We start from the raw sequence: 19,185 nt of genomic DNA, 5'->3' as shown, positions 1-19,185 counted from the left end.
CCGTGTTTGATTGAGAACTTGGCCAGCTGTTCATTTCGGATACAGAAGATGAGGACTTTGATGGGTTTGTGGATGAGGATTGATCAAAAAAATTACATTGTTAAAGACTTCAATAAAGTACAACCGAACAAAGTTTTGCCCCCGCTGCCTTTTTTAAAACATTGTTTTAGCGTGCATGCATGCTACCGTATGTTTTAAGCTAGTGTATGTTTTACCATGCCTACGCCCAATACTACAGTGCGCCTTATGTATGTGTTAAATACAGAAATAGACCCCATAACTGAGACTACGCCTCTTAATACGGTGCGCCTTATGGTCGTGAAAATACGGTATATAAAAAATATTATACATATAAAAATACATATGCATACCGCTTACCCTCACTAGTGTCAGGGGTGTGCTGGTGCCTATCTCAGCTGACTCTGGGCGAGAGGCGGGGTACACCCTGAACTGGTTGCCAGCCAATCGCAGGGCACATGTAGACAAACAATCATTCACACTCACGTGCACGCCTCCAGGCAATTCAGTCTTCAATTGAACTACCATGCATGTTTTTGGAATGTGGGAGGAAACCGGAGTACCCGGAGAAAACCCACGTCGGCACGGGGAGAACATGCAAACTCTATACAGGCGAGTTCCTCATAACTGTGAGGCAGATCTGCTAACCAGTCACCCACAGTACCGTACCGTGCCATACACACACAAACATAAATGAGTGTGTATATATTATGTTGAGGATATACTGTACATTACGCAAGTACCAAAGGATGTATTTTTCTGTTTGCATGAGTACTTACAGCTACCAATGAAAGACATACATTGTCATTGTGATAGTTAATATATAAAATATACATGGGAGTAAACATTTATAATCAGAGAACAAATCACTAATTGTTTTGGGTTCCTATTCGTTTCCCAACGGTATAGTACGTGGCGTGCGTTCGTGCCTGAACGAGAGGCATACATTTTATTTACTTTATAGGTTGGCGCTTTGTGAAGTTCAATCCATTTACTTGCCTGAGTTTACGGACAATTCTGCCACATCCATTATGGCGGAAGCGCTTGCGTATCAGAGTAACAGGCCAACCCGCTCAATGAGCTACCTATACGTTTATGCGTTGGCCCAGCTCAGGCAATTTTAATTTATCCTCTATCGCCATCTGCTGCTAAAGCGAGGAAACCTATTTACACAATGGAACCCATGTCCACGAAAACGTTACAAATAACCAGTAGACTAAACACAGACTGCGAGGAGACTCGTACCACACAGTTACTTTCATGTCAGCTCAATCAATAGTGTTGAAAATTAACATTAAATTAATTGTTTTAAGTCAGAAGTGCCCAAATTTAGCTAGCCCAAACCCGGTACTATACTAATTCGGGACAACACTCTTAGACACTGGAAATCTTGGATACAACTGTCACCTACAACTAGAATTTATCCGTATTGTTGTACCATAAACGTAAAACTCACCACGTGAAATTTGTTCGCTGTGAGATTGAGCTTCGACTGTCGCTTGCAGTAAAACAAGTTGAATTAAATTAGCCCTCATTTTTATGTTAAGGTAACTCATCTGGAACACGACTTTTCTTAATAATTCGAATTATAAAAGTATGTATAAGAACATACAATAGTTAATGTCGTAATAAGTAAATATATTGATGTAATAAGAAATATGTGATGCATTAATCGGCGTAATTTTCCCTGCAATTCATTAACCGGGGTATATTTAACATTATATCATTTCCTGGTCTTGAAACCAGTTCGTCATGCTAGTTCACGGCCACAGATATGTATTGGTAGATACGACACGCCCATTTTGAGCCCCGTGCCGACGGAGATCTAAGCTAGGAAGGTCAAAGTCGTCAGCGCATTCCGTGTGTGTGTGTTTGTGTGTGTGGGGGGATGCCAAGAAAATCAAAAGACCAGGAATGCCGGTGTTGGCATCGGTACATTGTGCTGCATACGGTTGCGTAAAACGCCGTACAATTACGACAAATGAACTTGGACAAACATTTCACGTTTAATTTTTTTAATTATTATTTTTATGGATATTGGTAGGATACCCGTGGCCGCACTTCGGTTAGCCGGGCTGCTATATGGCGCTGCTATATCTACTTTTCAGATCTATGTTCACGACCGTCCGTCACGTCTGATTGGGTCATGTGAGAGAGCTAAAATTAGCTGATTACACGAGAGAAATGAAATGTGTATTTTATTTTATATATGGATACCACTGGGCACAAAACGGCCACGGCGAAGACCTAAAAGTAGATGGATAGATGAAATTATTAAGCACACCAGAATACAGTGGCAACAAATTGCAAACTACTGTAGTAGTTGGAAACGTGAAGAAGAGGCCTTCATCCTGCGGTGGATAGAAAATGCCTCATTTTTGTATATCACAAAAGAACTGCCATGGGTGTCCAGTCATTTTATATCCACTGCAGCTTCCCTGCATCTCCTTTCTTAGTAGTTTTATTATTGACTGTGTTGATTGTGTTAACAGAAATAAATACACAAGTTAAATATATATTTATATTTAATTTTAATTGTATGAATAATTATAGCGACGTGTGCCCTTTTTTGGGTTTGAGCACCTGTCCCCAAATATGTCTGTGCACGTCCCTGCCTGACGACGTTGGCAAAAAAGAAAAACGTATGTTGTTTTAATAGTTGAAGGCTATTTCTTTTATAGTTTACTAACTGGCCATGATGATAATCTGAGATTACCATAGAATAAATATATATTGTGAGGTTTGTGGAAAATATATTTTACTAATGGTAAAATTTGAAAATCGTCAATTGCGTTGCGTTGCGTTGCATAGGGACGTTATGTCAAGATGGGTAACAATATGACGTCCTCTCCTGTCACTGTTCAGATCACAGATCCATCCATCCATCCATTTTCTTCCGCTTAACCGAGGTCGGGTCGCGGGGGCAGTAGCTTTAGCAGGGAAGCACAGTCTTCCCTCTCCCCAGCCACTTCATCCAGCTCTTCTGGGCGTTTCGAGGCCAGCCTGCAGACATAGTCTCTCCAGCGTGTCCTGGGTCGTCCCCGGGGTCTCCTCCTGGAGGGATGTGCCCGGAACAACTCACCAGGGAGGTGTCCGGGAGGCATCATAATGCCCCAGCCACCTCATCTGGCTCCTCTCAATGTGGAGGAGCAGCGGCTCTACTCTGAGATCCTCCCGGATGACAGAGCTTCTCACCCTTTCTCTAACGGACAACCCGGACACCCTGCGGAGGAAATTCATTTCGGCCGCTTCTATCCGGGATGTTGTTCTTTTGGTCACGACCCACAACTCGTGACCATAGGTGAGGTTAGGAACGTAGATGGATCGGTAAATTGAGAGCTTGGCCTTTCGGTTGAGCTCCTTCTTTACCACAACGAACCGATACAAAGTCCGCATCACTGCAGACGCTGCACCGATCTCCCGTTCCATTCTTCCCTCACTCGTGAACAAGACCCCAAGATACTTCAACTCCTCTACTTGGGGCAGGATCTCATCCCCGACCCCTATGATGAACAATATATATATGGATTCAGGTTTCCCTTACCCGGACGCAGGTCACCGCGGCCCCCCTCTGGAGCCAGGCCTGGAGGTGGGGCTCAAAGGCGAGCGCCTGTTGGCCGGGCCTGCACCCATAGGGCCCGGTCAGGCACAGCCCGAAAGGGTAACGTGGGTCCCCCTTCCCATGGGCTCACCACCTGTGGGAGGGGCCATAGGGGTCGGGTGCAGTGTGAGCTGGGCAGATTACAGATATTAATCGAAAACTAGATACGCCAGCACTGTAGCATCTTAGGTAAGTGACGTGCCTACATAGCAGCCACGTTGGTGGGGCCAACAATCCTGTCAAAGGTAACGCATGTACATTTAACATAAATCATGGCTTGCTCATTTCACCGACCAACCAATTTTGATGAGGTTTACTTTTTTGTCAACATCAAAATAGATAACGTTTGAAAAAAAGCCCCCAAATTTTTTTACCTTTGAAAAAAAACAAAAACGAAAGATTAGGTCCTTTGAAGGGTGTTCTCATTTCCCTTGTTGTGTGTGATTCTACAGCGTTGTGTGCAACTGTATGCAGCACAACCGAGGGGTAAAAAAAAAAAGAAAAAAGGAAATAGCATTTTAATTTATTTCAACACAAGCAGTATATAGCTACAATTTACTGTCAGTGAATGACAGGTTTTGTCCTGAATGTTGTGCTTTTACTGGCAATCGTTTTGTGTGAATGAAATCTGCTCATCACAAGCAAAACATTTTAATGTATTTTAATAATACATTTTACGGATTACAAAACACTATTTTAGAATATTTTAATTGAAAAAAATAAAATTACAAAAAGTTCCTACTATACCACGTGGTTTTTACGTCATCTTAGTTGCAGTAGCCGTGCCAGTTAGTTTTTGTTATTGTTTCCTGCAGCAGCTGCTTGATCCTATTTCCACTGACAACTCATCGTGGAGATGTGGTGCGTCACATTACCGATTAGATTAAACTCCTCCCGAGTTGACATATATTAATCCCACGGCGACACATTGTTTGTGACAATTCTCTCACACGGCTAACTAGCTGGCTGGCTAGCTGCTAGTACAGCAGCGATGGAGTGGCGGAGCAACAACGACGGGCTGTCGGACAGCGAGTCCCCTGAAACGGACACATGCTGTTCCCACCAGCAAGTAGGTAGCTCTCGCTAGCAGCCCAACAACCACCCCAAACACTTTTTAATTCAAGCGAGCTATAAATTCGTTCCGCCTGACATCTGACACAGTCCAAACAAAGTTAAAAGTGGGTGGCATGACAGCTAGCCACATGCTCGTGTGTTTGATTGGCGTTTGCAACCCCGCGTCATATAGTGACATAAACGGACCATAATATTGTGAAAACCGTCTCTACGTATGTATCTAAAACCTATCTGTCTGGGGAAATTTGGAACTGTTTGCTTGTGTTGTCCATTTGGCCTTTGCAGTCCTCTTTAATTCACTCAGTTCCCCTCACATTTCTCAACAATAACATCAGAGTGCAGTCTGAGTTAGAGTGAGTATTTTTAGCCCTCCCCTTCCAAATAAAGCATGAGTGGGAGTAGTCATTAAAGCCCAAAAGCTTTATTGGCCAAAATATTTTTGTGATGAGTCATAGAACAAGTTTCAAACTCAAAGTCCGTGGGCCAGACCTGGCCCTCCACAGCAATCTATGCGGCCTGCGAAAGCTTTTCCTTGACTGTTTCTAAACAAACCATAAAAATGATAATAACCAAATGCAGGCGCAGTATGTAATATATATATATATATATATATATATATATATACACACACACACTTCAGCACATACTATAAAGCCGGCAACGCAATGAATAAAATTTTAATTGTGATAGCGATTTCGGCTGCCACGATTAAATAAGCCTGCTTGTTGGCAATTTTTATTTATCTATTTTTTACATTGAAAATTCAGGCAGTGCTGCATATGAAATGTGGCTCATTTGCAGCAGTGCCTGCAACCTAGTCAGCCAGCCACTAAGGGGCACCGTGCTCTGTGGCCACCTTCAAAATAACAGTTGAAAATGCCATTAATGTCCAATGTAGTATGTCCAGCTTTTATTTTGAAGTTGGCCCTCTGCATCTTGGCGTAGAGGTGGCATGTCAGGGTAAGACACTATTAACAAGCGTAGTGGCTGCCTTGAACCTTTCGGCTGGCCTGACCGCAGTAAAAAAACGACAGAGGGAAATCGAGTTCTGTCGAGTTCTTTGCAGTTTGTGACCATGCACGACTGACCAATGGTCAAGCAGAACAACAGAGAGGTCCTTGACAATTCACGATATTGACGGCCGGGATTTTCAAATGAAAAGTGGGTGCTTGCAGCCTAATGTTATTGCGTTTTATGCATTAACTGTATTTGCTTCCATTAAGTTGCAATTCTTGATTGCACTTTGTAATAGCCTATTTATTCAGTTAGCCCTTGGTAAATTACATTTTTTTGGGTTACATTTATTTTTTCTATCTATCTATCTATCTATCTATCTATCTATCTATCTATCTATCTATCTATCTATCTATCTATCTATCTATCTATCTATCCATCCATCCATCCATCCATCATTCTTATGTAAAGATTCATTTTGCACTGAAAACTGTTACATATTGTTTGTTGAAAAGTAGTGCAATAAAGATTTTTCCCAACATGGAGAATAATCATGACTAGTAATCGTGATTACAATCTGATATGATCAAAGTAATCATGATTATTATTTTGGGCATAATCATGCATCCCTACTGTAAAATTTAAGGGACAAGAAGTGTAACTGCCTTGCACATTCCTAGTCTTTACTATAATAGATTACTGGTCGTCTTCTTGCCATCACATGTCATGGCTAGTCATCTGTTTTGAAAAAAAAAAAAAAAGCTGCTCTTCATATGTTAGCCAAAGCAATAATAAATGTCAGTATAAGTCTTTCTACAGCCTAGGTCTGGGCAATTAATGGGTAAATCTTTTTTCGGGGGTCACCCCCCCACCACCAACACCACCACCACCCCTTAGTGGCTTCCATAGCCTGCTGATGCACATTGTTTACACTCGAGACATGGTGGCAAACAGAGAGGAGCTAATTTACTAAAGAGGAACAGTTTTGTCAGTCATTTGGAATTTGTTCAGGTTCATTCAACCAGTCAATACCTATGTTACTTTTGCTTTCATCAGACATCATCAACACAGCTCTGTGGTTGTGGCGAGGCATCCATTTGCCAGAACCAACAGCAGGGTTGCTCAACGACCTCAATGGTGTCCAGCTGGATGCTGGCCGAAGCCCAGGACCGCCTGTGTGGCTTAAAGTTCCACTGCTCCGAGTCCCTGGAGCAGGAACATGCTCGGACTCGGGCGAGCCCCACACAGCTAACGCAGACCGAGGAGGAGTGGCGCCGCAAGGAGAGCATGCTGGGGGGTCAGGGGCCCAGTCAAGGACCTGTGCTTGGTGCTGATGGAAGTTGGGATGTTTTTGATAAGGTGAGTGGGAAGAAAGAATGGCCCATAACCTTTTTTCCTCATACAGTGGCCGAGTTGTTTATTTACTCAACCAGAGCACAAAGCAAGGAGGAAGGCCTTCTTTTTTTTCAAAATGCATTTTAAAGATATTAATGATGATGGTGATGATGATGATGATGAAAAGGTATTGAGAACAAGAGGTGTCTTGGCTGCCAGTAAACATCATCAACGTCCTCCTTCTCCACCAGAGTATCATCAACGTCCAGAATGAACCAGAAGAAGCAGAACAATGCAAGGAATCTATCCACAAGTCTGAGCAAGACCTCAGGCACTTTGGTAAGTGACATTTAGAACCAGAAATGAAAATGAGGAACCTTCTCAGCCTAATTTTGATGCTCATGTTGCATTATTGTTTCAATGTCTGTATTCTGAAAGTGTTGAATTTTTTTTATCATGCATTACAATTTCCTTGGTAAAAAAAATTTTTTTGGGGTACATTTATTTTTTCTATCTATCTATCTTTCTATCTTTATTTATTTATTTATTTTCCGTCCATAACCACAATCATCTTCTTTCTGAAGGCCTCAGACAGGTCTTTTGCTCTCACCATGGTGATGATGTTTACGTCAACAGTTAAAAGCACACCAAACTGAAAGTTTGAGTTTTACATAGGGCATGTCTCATATAAAATGCTGAGTAACAATGTTGTCATGATGTGCACTTTATGTTATACACTTGTGTGATTTCAGCCAATTTAAAAATGTGGGGGTTCTAATTTATTCCTCACCATAAATTGAATCTCTCAGTATTTTTACATTTTTTATTCAATAGCCATGTTTAAATGTTTTCAAAAGCATGTTTTCATAGGATTTCCTAATTTTTTCATGACTGTATCTTATCTACAGTGGATATAAAAAGTCGACACACCCCTGTTGAAATGCCAGAAATTTGTAATATTAAAAAAAAGACCAAGAACATATTTTTCTACCATTGTGACCTATAATTAGTCATATCGGTTATAGAGGGGTAAGGTAAAAATAAACTGAATCCATCGCTTTTTTAAGGTATGTTACGGCGATGGGATGACAGTCAGCGATTCCTGGCAGAAAAGCCTCAACTCATTTGTGATGAGACGGCCAACTATCTATTTTTATGGTGCATCACGCTCCAGCAAGAAGGGGTAAGTAATGTTTAAATGATTTGTTTTATGTTCTTATTTTGAAAGATTCGTCAAGAGCACAACAAGAGAGCAGAATACCACACTCAGTATTTTGCCATCCTGCTCAGCTTTGACCATTTTGAATTACAAATATGAATTTCCTATGCTGTTGTTGTCATGTTTATGAGGTAGTTCGTGGGGAAAAAACAAGTCGTGGATGGTGAACTAGTTATTCATTGTCAAAATAGAATTACAATGGAATAGAGCTGGGCGATTAATCAATTTAATTCATTTAAGTTTATTGCTCAGGAGGATTTTTGTTTTTGCAGCTTCTGTAGTTCAGAGTGATTCTTCACTGACGTGCACTGGTTGGACTAACAACATGGCTGCAAACTAAGAGGATCTTGTTTTCAAAAGCACAGTTAGTCTTGCCAAGTTGGCGCCTTTTCAGATGCCTCTAATAAATATTTTTTCCAAAAAGTAACACACAACTTTAATTTCGTTAAGAAAGATACAACATCCATCCATCCATTTTCTGAGCCGCTTCTCCTCACTAGGGTCGCGGGCGTGCTGGAGCCTATCCCAGCTGTCATTGGGCAGGAGGCGGGGTACACCCTGAACTGGTTGCCAGCCAATCGCAAGGCACATACAAACAAACAACCATTCGGACTCACAGTCACACCTACGGGCAAATTTTAGAGTCTCCAATTAATGCATGTTTTTGGGATGTGGGAGGAAACCGGAGTGCCCGGAGAAAACCCACACAGGCACGGGGAGAACATGCAAACTCCACACAGGCGGGGCCAGGGATTGAACCCGGGTCCTCAGAACTGTGAGGCTGACGCTCTAACCAGTCGGCACCGTGCCACTAAGATACAACATGAGCAGAATAATTTCTACATTTTTTTCCCCTGTATAACAAGAAAGGAGCCTGGTGGAGAGCAATCACTGAGTCAATAATGCTGAACATTGCCAAAGACCTAGGGCCCATTTATATATTGTAAAAGCAATGATTTTGACCTGAGGTACAGTATGTGCTTCCAAGCCACAAATATTTGCAGAGGTCGCCTTGCCTCTCTTCACCTTTACAACTCTACATGAGAAAAGGGTGTGAGAAAGCTAGAAACACTGCACGCCTGCAGAGATGTCAGCTTTATACCGTATGTGATAACATTTATTGCAAATTGTTTTGAAGGCACCCAAGCTTCAGCTCACGGCCCCCAAGAAACACTGGTATAGTGTATGTGTGTTTACGTTAGCATTTGCTTGGGAATTTTCATTTATTGTAAATTATGAATAGTTAATTGTATTACTCATATTGAATTGAACAACCTATGTCATAGAAATTTAATTTCTGGTTCTATAGTTATCATTAGACTTCTTTACTCTCACTGGTACGCATTTGTGATGGCATAGCTAAAACACAAAAAGAGACAACAAAATTCTTTTGGACTTCAGAGGCTAATTGAGTTGAAGTCTCACAAGATTTTCTGACATCTCACATCATCATGTATGATCAAGCACATTTTGCCAGAAGGCAAAAATGAAGGCAACATTTGTTTTGTTTGACTTTTGAGGTTGTCTTTTTATTTATTTTTTTTTTTTTTTCCCTGAGCCCACTAATAGGATGATGATATATTGCATCATGAAACACCACAGTTCCCTCAAGCAAATCCAGCTGCCATTTTGTGGGAGCAGCAGTGAATCATGATGATTTTTTTTTTTTGTTTCCTACAGAAGGAAGCGCTAATGGAGCAGGTGGCTCATCAAGCTGTAGCCATGCAGTTCATCCTGGAGATGGCATCAAACTCTCAGCAGGACCCCAGAGGCTGTTTCAGGCAGTTTTTCCAAAAAGCCAAAGTAAGGCACCCATATCATGTCCTAACAACTTTTCAATAAAACATGGTTTGTCATGAATTGGCCTGAAGAGTCAATTGAATTTTCCTTGATAAATGCGGGAAAAGAAGGGTTTTTTTTTTTTAAACATTGATTTATTCCATGCACCTTCCATGAGTTAGTTGTATATACAGAAGTAGTATTTGCAGTAAATGTAAATCATCTCCCAAATGTGGTCTTTATTTAGTATTTTTATTTTACAAAATGTTTTATGTCACAAGATTACAGTGCAAAACAAGTACAGGGATTACAGTGCAAAACAAGTACAGGGAGGAGAGTTCTAAATATACATCAAGGCTTTTGTTTGTACAGATGCGTCCCATATATTAGACTATCATGGAAGAATTTATTCATTTCATTAGTTTAATTCAAAACATGAAACTTATAGTTGTTTAGATTCACTACAAAAATATTTTAATATTTATTTTGTATATATATTAAGGCTAAAATTAAAGTGTTAACTCATCATGTATCATTAATCATGTATTAACTTGGATTAGTCACAATGTATTTTGAGCGCAGCATGGCGGATGACTGGTTAGCACATCTGCTTCACAGTTCTGAGGACCCGGGTTCAAATCTGGCTTCGCCTGTGTGGAGTTTGCATGTTTTCCACGTGCCCGCATGGGCTTTCTCCGGATACTCCGGTTTCCTCCCACATCCCAAAAACATGCATGGTAGGTTAATTGAAGACTCTGAATTGCCCGTAGGTGTGAATGTGAGTGTGAATAGTTGTTTGTATACATGTGCCCTGCACTTGGCTGGAGACCAGTTCAAGTTGTACCCTACCTCTCCCCTGAAGATAGCCGGGACAGGCTCCAGCATGCCCGCGACCCTAGTGAGGATAAGCAGTATGGAAAATGAATGAATGAATGTATTTTGAGCGCACACGCACCTCCTTGGATATCTGAGAGGCGGCAGAGGTTGGTATAAGGTCAGTGATCAGGTCAATGCTTACGCAGTGCAAAGCTGAGTGAGGAGACTCTGACTGGTGTGCTCGGCTTCAAAAGTCACGACAGTACTTTTGATATTTGGGGGGACTGTACATGCTTTTTGTTGGACAGTGACCATAGGAAAGTTAAAAACTTTCAAAACTTATATGTATTGATCTTCCTTTTGTTTCCCATGTAAACATAGTGTTTTATTTGAAACAACATCTAAAGTTTAGAGGAGTTAATAAAGCATACAATAAGCGATAAAGAAGATGGATGGATGGATGTCTCCACATCTTGTTTGTTGAAACTTTTACGGATGGTTTCAAGTTCTTCTGTAGCTCAATTATGCAGCAGACTAGTTGGGCCAGAATTACTCTAGTGCTTGCTTGCTCCCATTTTCACCCCAAACATAGCAACGTTAGCTCGTTCAAATTTAGTGTTTTCTTCTGTTGTGATGCAGGAAGGACAAGACGTCTATTTGGAAGTCTTCCACACTGAGCTTGAGGCCTTCAAATACAGAGTCAGAGAATATGTGGTCCGGTGTAAAAGCATCACATCCAACAACACAACACAACAGCCGTGCAATGGCACAAACTGCAGACTCAACCCGAAAGAAGCTCAGTGCTCTTTAACTCAAGTGAGTATTTTTTTCTATGTGGTGTGTGTTTTACTTTCTTGTAGAGGTGCAACAATTAATGGATTAATCGAATATCCATAAAATTTTCTGTCACTTTTATTGATCATCAAGCTGGCACACGTCCTAGCGAAGGGCTTTTTCTCTATCAGTCGTTTAGGTACATACTGTGTGTTGGTGTTATGGTAAAACATGTTATGTTAACACGTAATTGCTGTTCTCAAGATTAAACATAAGGTGGCGGCATTGTATCATATTAAAGTAGTTGTCATTTAGTTGGGCGTGATGCTTACCGTACTTTAGAAACTTTAAATTGAATTTTACGATACATATATAGGCACTTTTTTTCGTCATACTGGTAACGTTCTACATTTGGAGGCATACTAATTTGGTAGTTGCAAAATTATAAAAACATGCTGGAATTTATAGGGAACTGTATACAGTAAATATAAATTCACGAGTACTTTTCTCTGGCAGAGGTTAAACAAATTTATATCTTGCACACACAATTGTACGAATAATAACATAATGATCTGTAATGTGTAAATGTGTGTGATGTTAAATTTAGATTTTATATATTTCTTTAGATTTTCATGATATTAATGACATCGTCAGTGTGGGGAATTTTATTTATTTATTTATTTTAAAACCAAAACGTCATGAAAATATCCATGGAATAATAGCTACCCATCAAAATTGTAAAAAACGACAAATCCATTCCTTGGCAGTAAGTGGTATTCAAATAAAAACTAAGGACTACACACACATTTCTGTTGAATAAAAAGTATGTACAGTAGCAGACAAAAGTTTGGATGCAGTTGATCATTTTATAGCATAGAAAAGTGCTCCTAAACTTTGAATGATACTATATCTTCATATTTTGTCATAATTTTTCTGGGGGAAAAAAAAGAAATTTTGTTTGCAGATAATCGGGCTAAATTTGAGCAGTTGTTTGGCCTTCCGATCAGACTCACCAGAAGCCCGATTAATGGAGGTCTCTAAAATATTATCCTTAGCGATTATACTGTGGTGTGGGGTGTGTTAAAAATGTTTTTTGTCCTCCTTCCCTCACCTCCCTGATTAACTAGTGAAAACAGATATTACCCATGTTCGGTACGATTACAAATCCTTATGCGAGTGGTCAACACTGAGGTCGGCCAATCCACGGACTCCGTGACTAACGACGTGAAATGTGACAATAGCCAAAAAGAGGAGCAACCGATTGTGTACTACAACAGACATCTGATTTGTGGGTGGAAACCCTTAATTGTCAGAACACGCGTGACAGGTTTTTCCTCGTCATGTGTGGGTTGTCTCACATTTTTAATAATTTATATAAGATGTTAAAAATCGGTATGTGTGTACCTGTCTTAAGATAAGAGTTGTTATGGACTATAGTTTGTATGCAAGTTAGAAGTGTGAAGGTTTCCTCTGGTCTGCTAAACTCCAAACCCGGATGCTTTGTTACAAAAGCTTCCTCTTCCCCTTTTGGTTGGCCCCTCGCTGCCGGAGAGGCTTGGAAGAAAACTTGCTGCCGAGGAATGCAACTCAGCCTGTTGGCACTGAAGCTGAAATCTCCTGGCCCTGCCTCCTTGTCCTAGTGTCGTTCTCCGTTTTCACATCTCACTCAGCATCAGAGGAGTGCCTGTCGAAATCTGATTGGTCGGCACATGAACTTTAAAGAGGCAGAGGGCAGTTACATAAACAGTGATAATAATCCTCTAACAAGGCAACTGCTGCTTAATCCCCTTGCGGTCTTTCCTCTGCCTTGTCCCAGTATTTGATTTTCATCTGCATGATGCAAACATTATGAATGTGTATTGGAGCCACATAAAAAGGACAAAGAATTGGACAATTACAGAATAGTGGTAATCTCACGAGAATAAAGTTGCAATATTATGAGAGAAGATGCTTCCTTTTTTTTCAAAAGGAATTTTCTAGTGGCCCACCATTTATAAATAAAGTGTAATACCCCAAAATATGTTTTAAAAGCACGTCGCATTGATGCTTGAACAAGGTCAACAAAAGAGATGATTTCCGTGCCTATTATTTGATTGTTCATACTGATGATGGTGTTGATGTAAAGGTTTTGACTATTTCATTACTTGTATCTCCTAAAATTATCACTCTATTCTCATAAGTCTTTTCTTGCAACATTAAGACTTTCTCATAAAAAAATTATATATATTTTCTTTGACATATATATATATATATATATATATATATATATATATATATATATATATATATATTTATTCATAATCTCTACTTTGTTCTCATAATTCTATGGCATTGTTTTGGTATATAGCAACCTTTCTTGTAAAATGTTGTCTTGTAAAATTTACATTTTTCTTATTTTCTTGTAAAATAACTGGGTAATATTAAGACCATGTATTAGGATGTAATAATTAGCAGTCCTAAAAGTGTGACAACTTTTTTCTCAGAATATTGACTTTTTTTCTCGAAATCGTGACATACTCTTCCAAAAACTCTGTACAACTTTTTTCTTGCGATGATGTGACTTTATTCTGATAAAATTACAAATATCTTTTCCATTAAATACATTTTTTAACCATTTTGGTCATAAATCGACCATTTTTATTTTGTATTTTATGACATAATTTGCATAAAATGTTTACTTTATTCTCAATTATCTCAAATAGTTTTTGTTATATCATGACAGTTGTTAAATATTTTTTGTCGAGGTTTTATCCTAAAATCATGACTCGAATCTTATCAGTTATGACTTTACTACTCATTCTCATGAGATTATGATTATTTTCACAATTGTGACTTTATTCTTTGTCTGTATAGACGTGATGATGATAATATTACATATGATTCAATATGATAATGATTTTTTTCCACCATTTTATTACTTTTCCGGTCAAATTACAACATTTTCATAATGTTTTTATCTTCTGGTAATTTTGAGAGTATTTCAATGAAGTTCCAATTTTATTTTCATAAAAACAAAATTGGGGGGCATATTTCAACTTTCCTAATTGCGACTTTATTCTCACTATGCTATGACTTTATTTTTTATAATTCTGCTGCTTTGTATTTATTTTGGGTGTAGCCCTAAAACCAAGCGTGTATGTGACGTCACTAAAGTCTCCATGGTCTCCCCTCCACCAGGTGGAGGAGTACGCTTCCAAGCGTTGTTAGAAGCTGGAGTGTTGATAAGCACAGAAAGGTGGACAAAGGACGACGTCACAGAAAGTGATGATGTACGCATGATGGAGACCTCTTAGGAAACTTGGTTGCCTTTCTTCCATCTTCACCTTCTCCACATTTAGGAACACCTTGACTTTTTAAGCCCTTCTTAATGACACCAGAGCCCAACAGGAATAAAGGCGAGCACTATTAGTCATTTTTCACATCTCGAATGGCCTCTTATACCGTCATTCATCATCAGACAAACAAGAGGTGAGTGCTGTGCTAAAATGGTGATCTGGGTCCTCTTTAAAGCCTTTAAGTCTTCTTGAAAAGTGACAAAACTTTCAAATGTCAACTATAAAACGCATGGAACTAAATTGATAAGGTAAGACATATCCATCAAATTCAGTCTGCATTGAATGAATCGTGTTCGAGCTGTCATTCTGTCTCATGGGCAAATCCAACAGCTTTTAAATGGGCTTGAAAATGTTAAATAATCACATACAGTGGTGCCTTGAAATTCGAATGACCCGACTTACAAGTTTTTCGAGATACAAGCCATCATTCGGACAATTTTTTTGCTTTGATTTGTGAGTGCAAACTTGAGACACGAGCGCTGCATGGGGGCAGCGAACTGAGTTCAACTAAACAATAAGCAGCAGTTCGCCAAATAGTGACCAATTTATCAAAAAAAGGCTTCAAGCTGTTTAATGCCACTTTCAGCTGAATTTTACTGTTAAACTAAGCTTTAAACAAAGGGTATTACACATTTTGTTTTTAAAACAAGCTCAGTTTTGCCTTGGCTAAAGCCCCCTTAGCTTAATGCTAACAAACAATGTAAAACACCTTTGACATACTAACGGTTAGCATTGATATTTGCGCTTTAAGAAGCAACGGATGTTTGAACACACATGGAGCAGCACATGACAGATAATATAACAAGACTCACAGGAATATTCGTTATGTCTATGAAAATGTACTAATATTACAGCATTTAACGCAAACAACAATACTAGTAGAAGTACAATACTACTTTGTATCTGCAGGACAATTATACTGCATCCCGGTGGCAAAGCAGGGCATACAAAATGAATTGAATTGCAGCATTAAATTCAATGCACAAACTGTTAATTCCTTACATTCTCTTTATGTTATTACTCGTTTTATATAGTACAATATAGAAATCTGGTTTCCTTATTAAAAAAAACTTTTTGGGGGGGGAGGCTGGAACGAATTAATGTAATTTCATTTCAATGGGGAAGTATGATTTGCAATATGCGGGTTGTGGTCAGGTAATGAATTAAACAAGTCTCTTAAGGCACCTCTGTACAATGTAACCACAGCCTGCACAAATCCATTATAGATCGTCTTGGCATACGACTCAAATAATGGACCTAATGTTAGGTGTTGAAATAATAAATTCCTGAATACTGGATTTAGCCTATGAGTCAGAATTTAGAATTTAATAGTATTTGACTGCATTTTGAGAGGGGTCAGGCCAATCCAGATTGAGGATCAAAGCAATACTGTATTTCCTCATATAGTGGCTGTCCATTTGGTGAGCAGAGAAGATGTTTATCAGAGGGGTGGCCTTAATTTGTACAAAAATATAATTTGTGTAAAGTTTATCACATTTTTGCCACATATACATAAATAAAATGTAATTTGAGTAAAATAATGGTGTTTAAATTGGGGGACTTTTTTTCCACAAATGGAGGCACTTAAAGGAGACATTCAATTTTTTTTCACAATTTAACATTTCCAGGTGTTTTAATAATATGTCTCTGACATACTTTTGCCAAAATGAGCCTGTTTGAAAGCGAGAGCCCGTTGATTAATCAGGGTGTGGCATCTGTTACAGCAGAGGCCACTGTTTGAGGAAATACTGTTTTGCTTAAAGAGGTACAAATGTGGGTAGCGGTTTCTCACGTGCTCCATCCAAATAGATAGAAGCGGCAAATTAAGTTGAGCAAAGAGGGTTTTCATTTTTCCATCAAATTCAAATGTAGAGCGGTTAGATGCCAATGAATGTACGTGCTGAACACTACCAGAACTTGTCTGTCTCATTCTGGTGTGCAGCAAAGTTTGTCAGTGCGGATGCTAACGCAACATGCAAGGTGTCCATGTTGATGTCCTATGTAGACCAGTGTTTCCCAACCGTTCTTAGGCCAATGCACATTTTTTACATGACAAAAATCTCAAGGCACAGCACAGACAAAAAATATCACAAAAAGTACTGTGTGTATATATCCTTTGGACACAAGGATATTATTCTGTTGAATGAATGGCAAGAAATGGATATACAGGTTAGTTATTTGTACCTTCTGCCACCAAATGTAAAAGAGCATTTAATTGTTTTGCCTGTCAATATATGCTACTGGCAGAGATAGATGGACAAATATACATTATCTGTAATAAATAATTAATTTTTAGACCAATTAAGTGAAATTGGATAATTTTCTAAGGCAGATCTGATTATTTCTCACTGCACACTGGTTGGGAATCACTGGAATAGACGATACAAAAGAAGTGCAAAGCTAAGTTTTTGATGCTGTTATTTGAATGCATGTTGCTTTAATTCTTCGCTCGTTATTAGCAGTACAAGCTGTTTAGTTAATGTTTTTAGTTCAACATCTCCAGTTGACTTTTGACATTGTGGGAAAAGGTGCAGAGATGTTCAGGGCTCAGGTCTTTGGCTCAGGTCTGTTTGTTTTTGTATGCAGAAAGGAGCTCTTTGCATCTGAATGTGTGCTGCACTTTATATTTGACTTTTTTTTTAATATCACACTTTAATTTTTTAGTTGAGGTCCTAAAGATGGAGAATTCTGAACTTTTTTTTTTTTTACAAGCAGGTTTGTGATAAGCTTTTCATTTGAACTGGGTGAACGTTTCTTTTGTCATTTTCACATTTGAATGATTGACTTTGGTCAGTTTGCTCAGGCTTCCAGCTATCTATATCCTAGATATAATAAATTCAAGAGAATAAATGTCAGTGCTTTTCTGATGCAGTGTGGAATTAAATAGACCAGATGATGAATTAAATTATATTCTATTAAAAAAAAGTCCTGCATTGTGGATTTTTATCCTTATACTGTGGGAAAGTAAAATGCTTATAATTTTATATTCATTCACTTTTAATAGCACTTGTCCACATTAGCGCCTATCCCAGAGGACGTGATGAGACGGCTTATTCTAAAGCTGATTTGAGTATAGTTTTCTTGTGTACAAAAATGTACATAGAATATCTCATAATGACTAAGTAAAAACATATTTTCAGACATTTGTGTAAATTTATAAAAAATGTAAACGTTCAAACATAATGGGTACATAAGTACAGACCCTTTCCATAAGATTTTAATGTCATGGAAATGTTTAATCATTTCCATAATTCCATTCAAAAAGTAAAACTTTAATAGATTATAGATTCAGGGCACATAATTTCAAGTATTTGTTTATTTTTTACATAATTTGAGATACCAGCTCATAAAACTCACGAAATCAGGAATTCAAAAAATTTGAATATTGTGAAGAAATCACCATTTACTTCTCAGTTTTTGTAAAAAAAAAAAAAAAAATGAAAAGAGTAATTAGGGTCACATTAAATTAATAAAAATATGGTACTTTCAAAACGATATGTTAATCTTCAGTACTTGGTTGGGAATCCTTTTGTTTTAATCACTGCCTCGATGCGCCATGGCATTGAGGCATTGCCTGGGAGTTATGGAAGACCAGATTTCCTTGATGCTTGCAGTCATTCCTTCTTTGTTTTTGGGTCTGCTGCCCCTTATTTTCCTCTTGATAATACCCCATAGATTCTCAATGGGGTTTAGATCCAGCGAGTTGGCTGGTTTTGGTGCTTCTGGCAGTATGGGCAGGGGCCAGGTCCTGCTGGAAGATGAAATCTGCATCTCCATACAAATCCTCAGCAGAAGGAATCATGAAGTCCTCTAAAACATTCTGCAAGACTGTTGCAGTGACCTTGGATTTAAGAAAGCAGAGTTTACCAACACCTGCACTGGACATTGCACCCCAAATCATGACTGACTGTGGCTATTTCACACTGGACCTCAAGCAGCTTGGGTTCTGTTCTTCACCCGTGTTCCTCCAAACCGTTGGACCTTAATTCCCAAAAGAAAGGCACACTTTACTTTCATCAAAAAAGAGGACCTTAGACCACTGGCCTATAGTCCAGTCCTTCTCCTTGGCCCAGTTGAGACGCTTCCCACATTGGATCAGGCTCAGAAGTGGCTTGACCTGAGAAGCCCGACAGTTGTAACCCATCTCCCTTTTTGAAGCTGTGACTCCCACCTCATTCCACTGTTTCTGGATCTCTGCTAGATTCTTGAATCTTCTCTGTTCGCTTCTCTGAACCCCAGCCTCCTTAGCTATGAACCTTTGTGGCTTACTCATCCTATAG

At 39.0% G+C, this 19,185-nt stretch overlaps 2 protein-coding genes across 9 annotated transcripts in view; one reads left to right on the top strand and one right to left on the bottom strand.

Moving 5' to 3' along the window:
- Positions 1-1,755, bottom strand: part of exd3 (exonuclease 3'-5' domain containing 3) — a 52,042-nt gene extending 50,287 nt beyond the window's left edge. For 4 of the 6 annotated variants that reach the window (XM_061800301.1, XM_061800299.1, XM_061800305.1 and 1 more), the window contains exon 1: positions 1,475-1,755. The gene's annotated coding sequence lies outside the window, so the exon portion shown is untranslated. Of the gene's footprint in view, positions 1-378; positions 961-1,017; positions 1,450-1,474 lie in introns of those variants that run through there. The other 2 variants (XM_061800300.1, XM_061800302.1) reach the window with 2 other exon arrangements.
- A 2,630-nt stretch (positions 1,756-4,385) lies between these two features.
- Positions 4,386-17,508, top strand: cdc37l1 (cell division cycle 37-like 1). Of its 3 annotated transcripts, XM_061747187.1 has the most exons (8): positions 4,396-4,480; positions 4,582-4,688; positions 6,704-7,006; positions 7,234-7,321; positions 8,050-8,165; positions 9,882-10,004; positions 11,436-11,612; positions 13,083-13,742. In XM_061747187.1, the coding sequence occupies exons 2-8, from the start codon at positions 4,611-4,613 to the stop codon at positions 13,173-13,175; spliced, it is 978 nt and encodes a 325-aa protein (XP_061603171.1). In that variant the 5' UTR covers positions 4,396-4,480; positions 4,582-4,610; the 3' UTR covers positions 13,176-13,742. The 3 variants fall into 3 exon arrangements, with proteins under 3 accessions (XP_061603172.1, XP_061603170.1, XP_061603171.1); XM_061747188.1 differs by lacking the exon at positions 13,083-13,742 and adding an exon at positions 14,748-17,508 and having other exon boundaries at positions 4,386-4,688; XM_061747186.1 differs by having other exon boundaries at positions 4,386-4,688; positions 13,083-13,741.
- The last annotated feature ends 1,677 nt before the right edge of the window (positions 17,509-19,185 follow it).

The sequence above is a fragment of the Phyllopteryx taeniolatus genome, chromosome 15 (genome assembly GCF_024500385.1).
Source record: "Phyllopteryx taeniolatus isolate TA_2022b chromosome 15, UOR_Ptae_1.2, whole genome shotgun sequence".
NCBI classification, from domain to species: domain Eukaryota; kingdom Metazoa; phylum Chordata; class Actinopteri; order Syngnathiformes; family Syngnathidae; genus Phyllopteryx; species Phyllopteryx taeniolatus.
The sequence above is the reverse complement of the archived record's forward strand: the minus strand, read 5'-3'. Positions and strand labels throughout refer to the sequence as shown.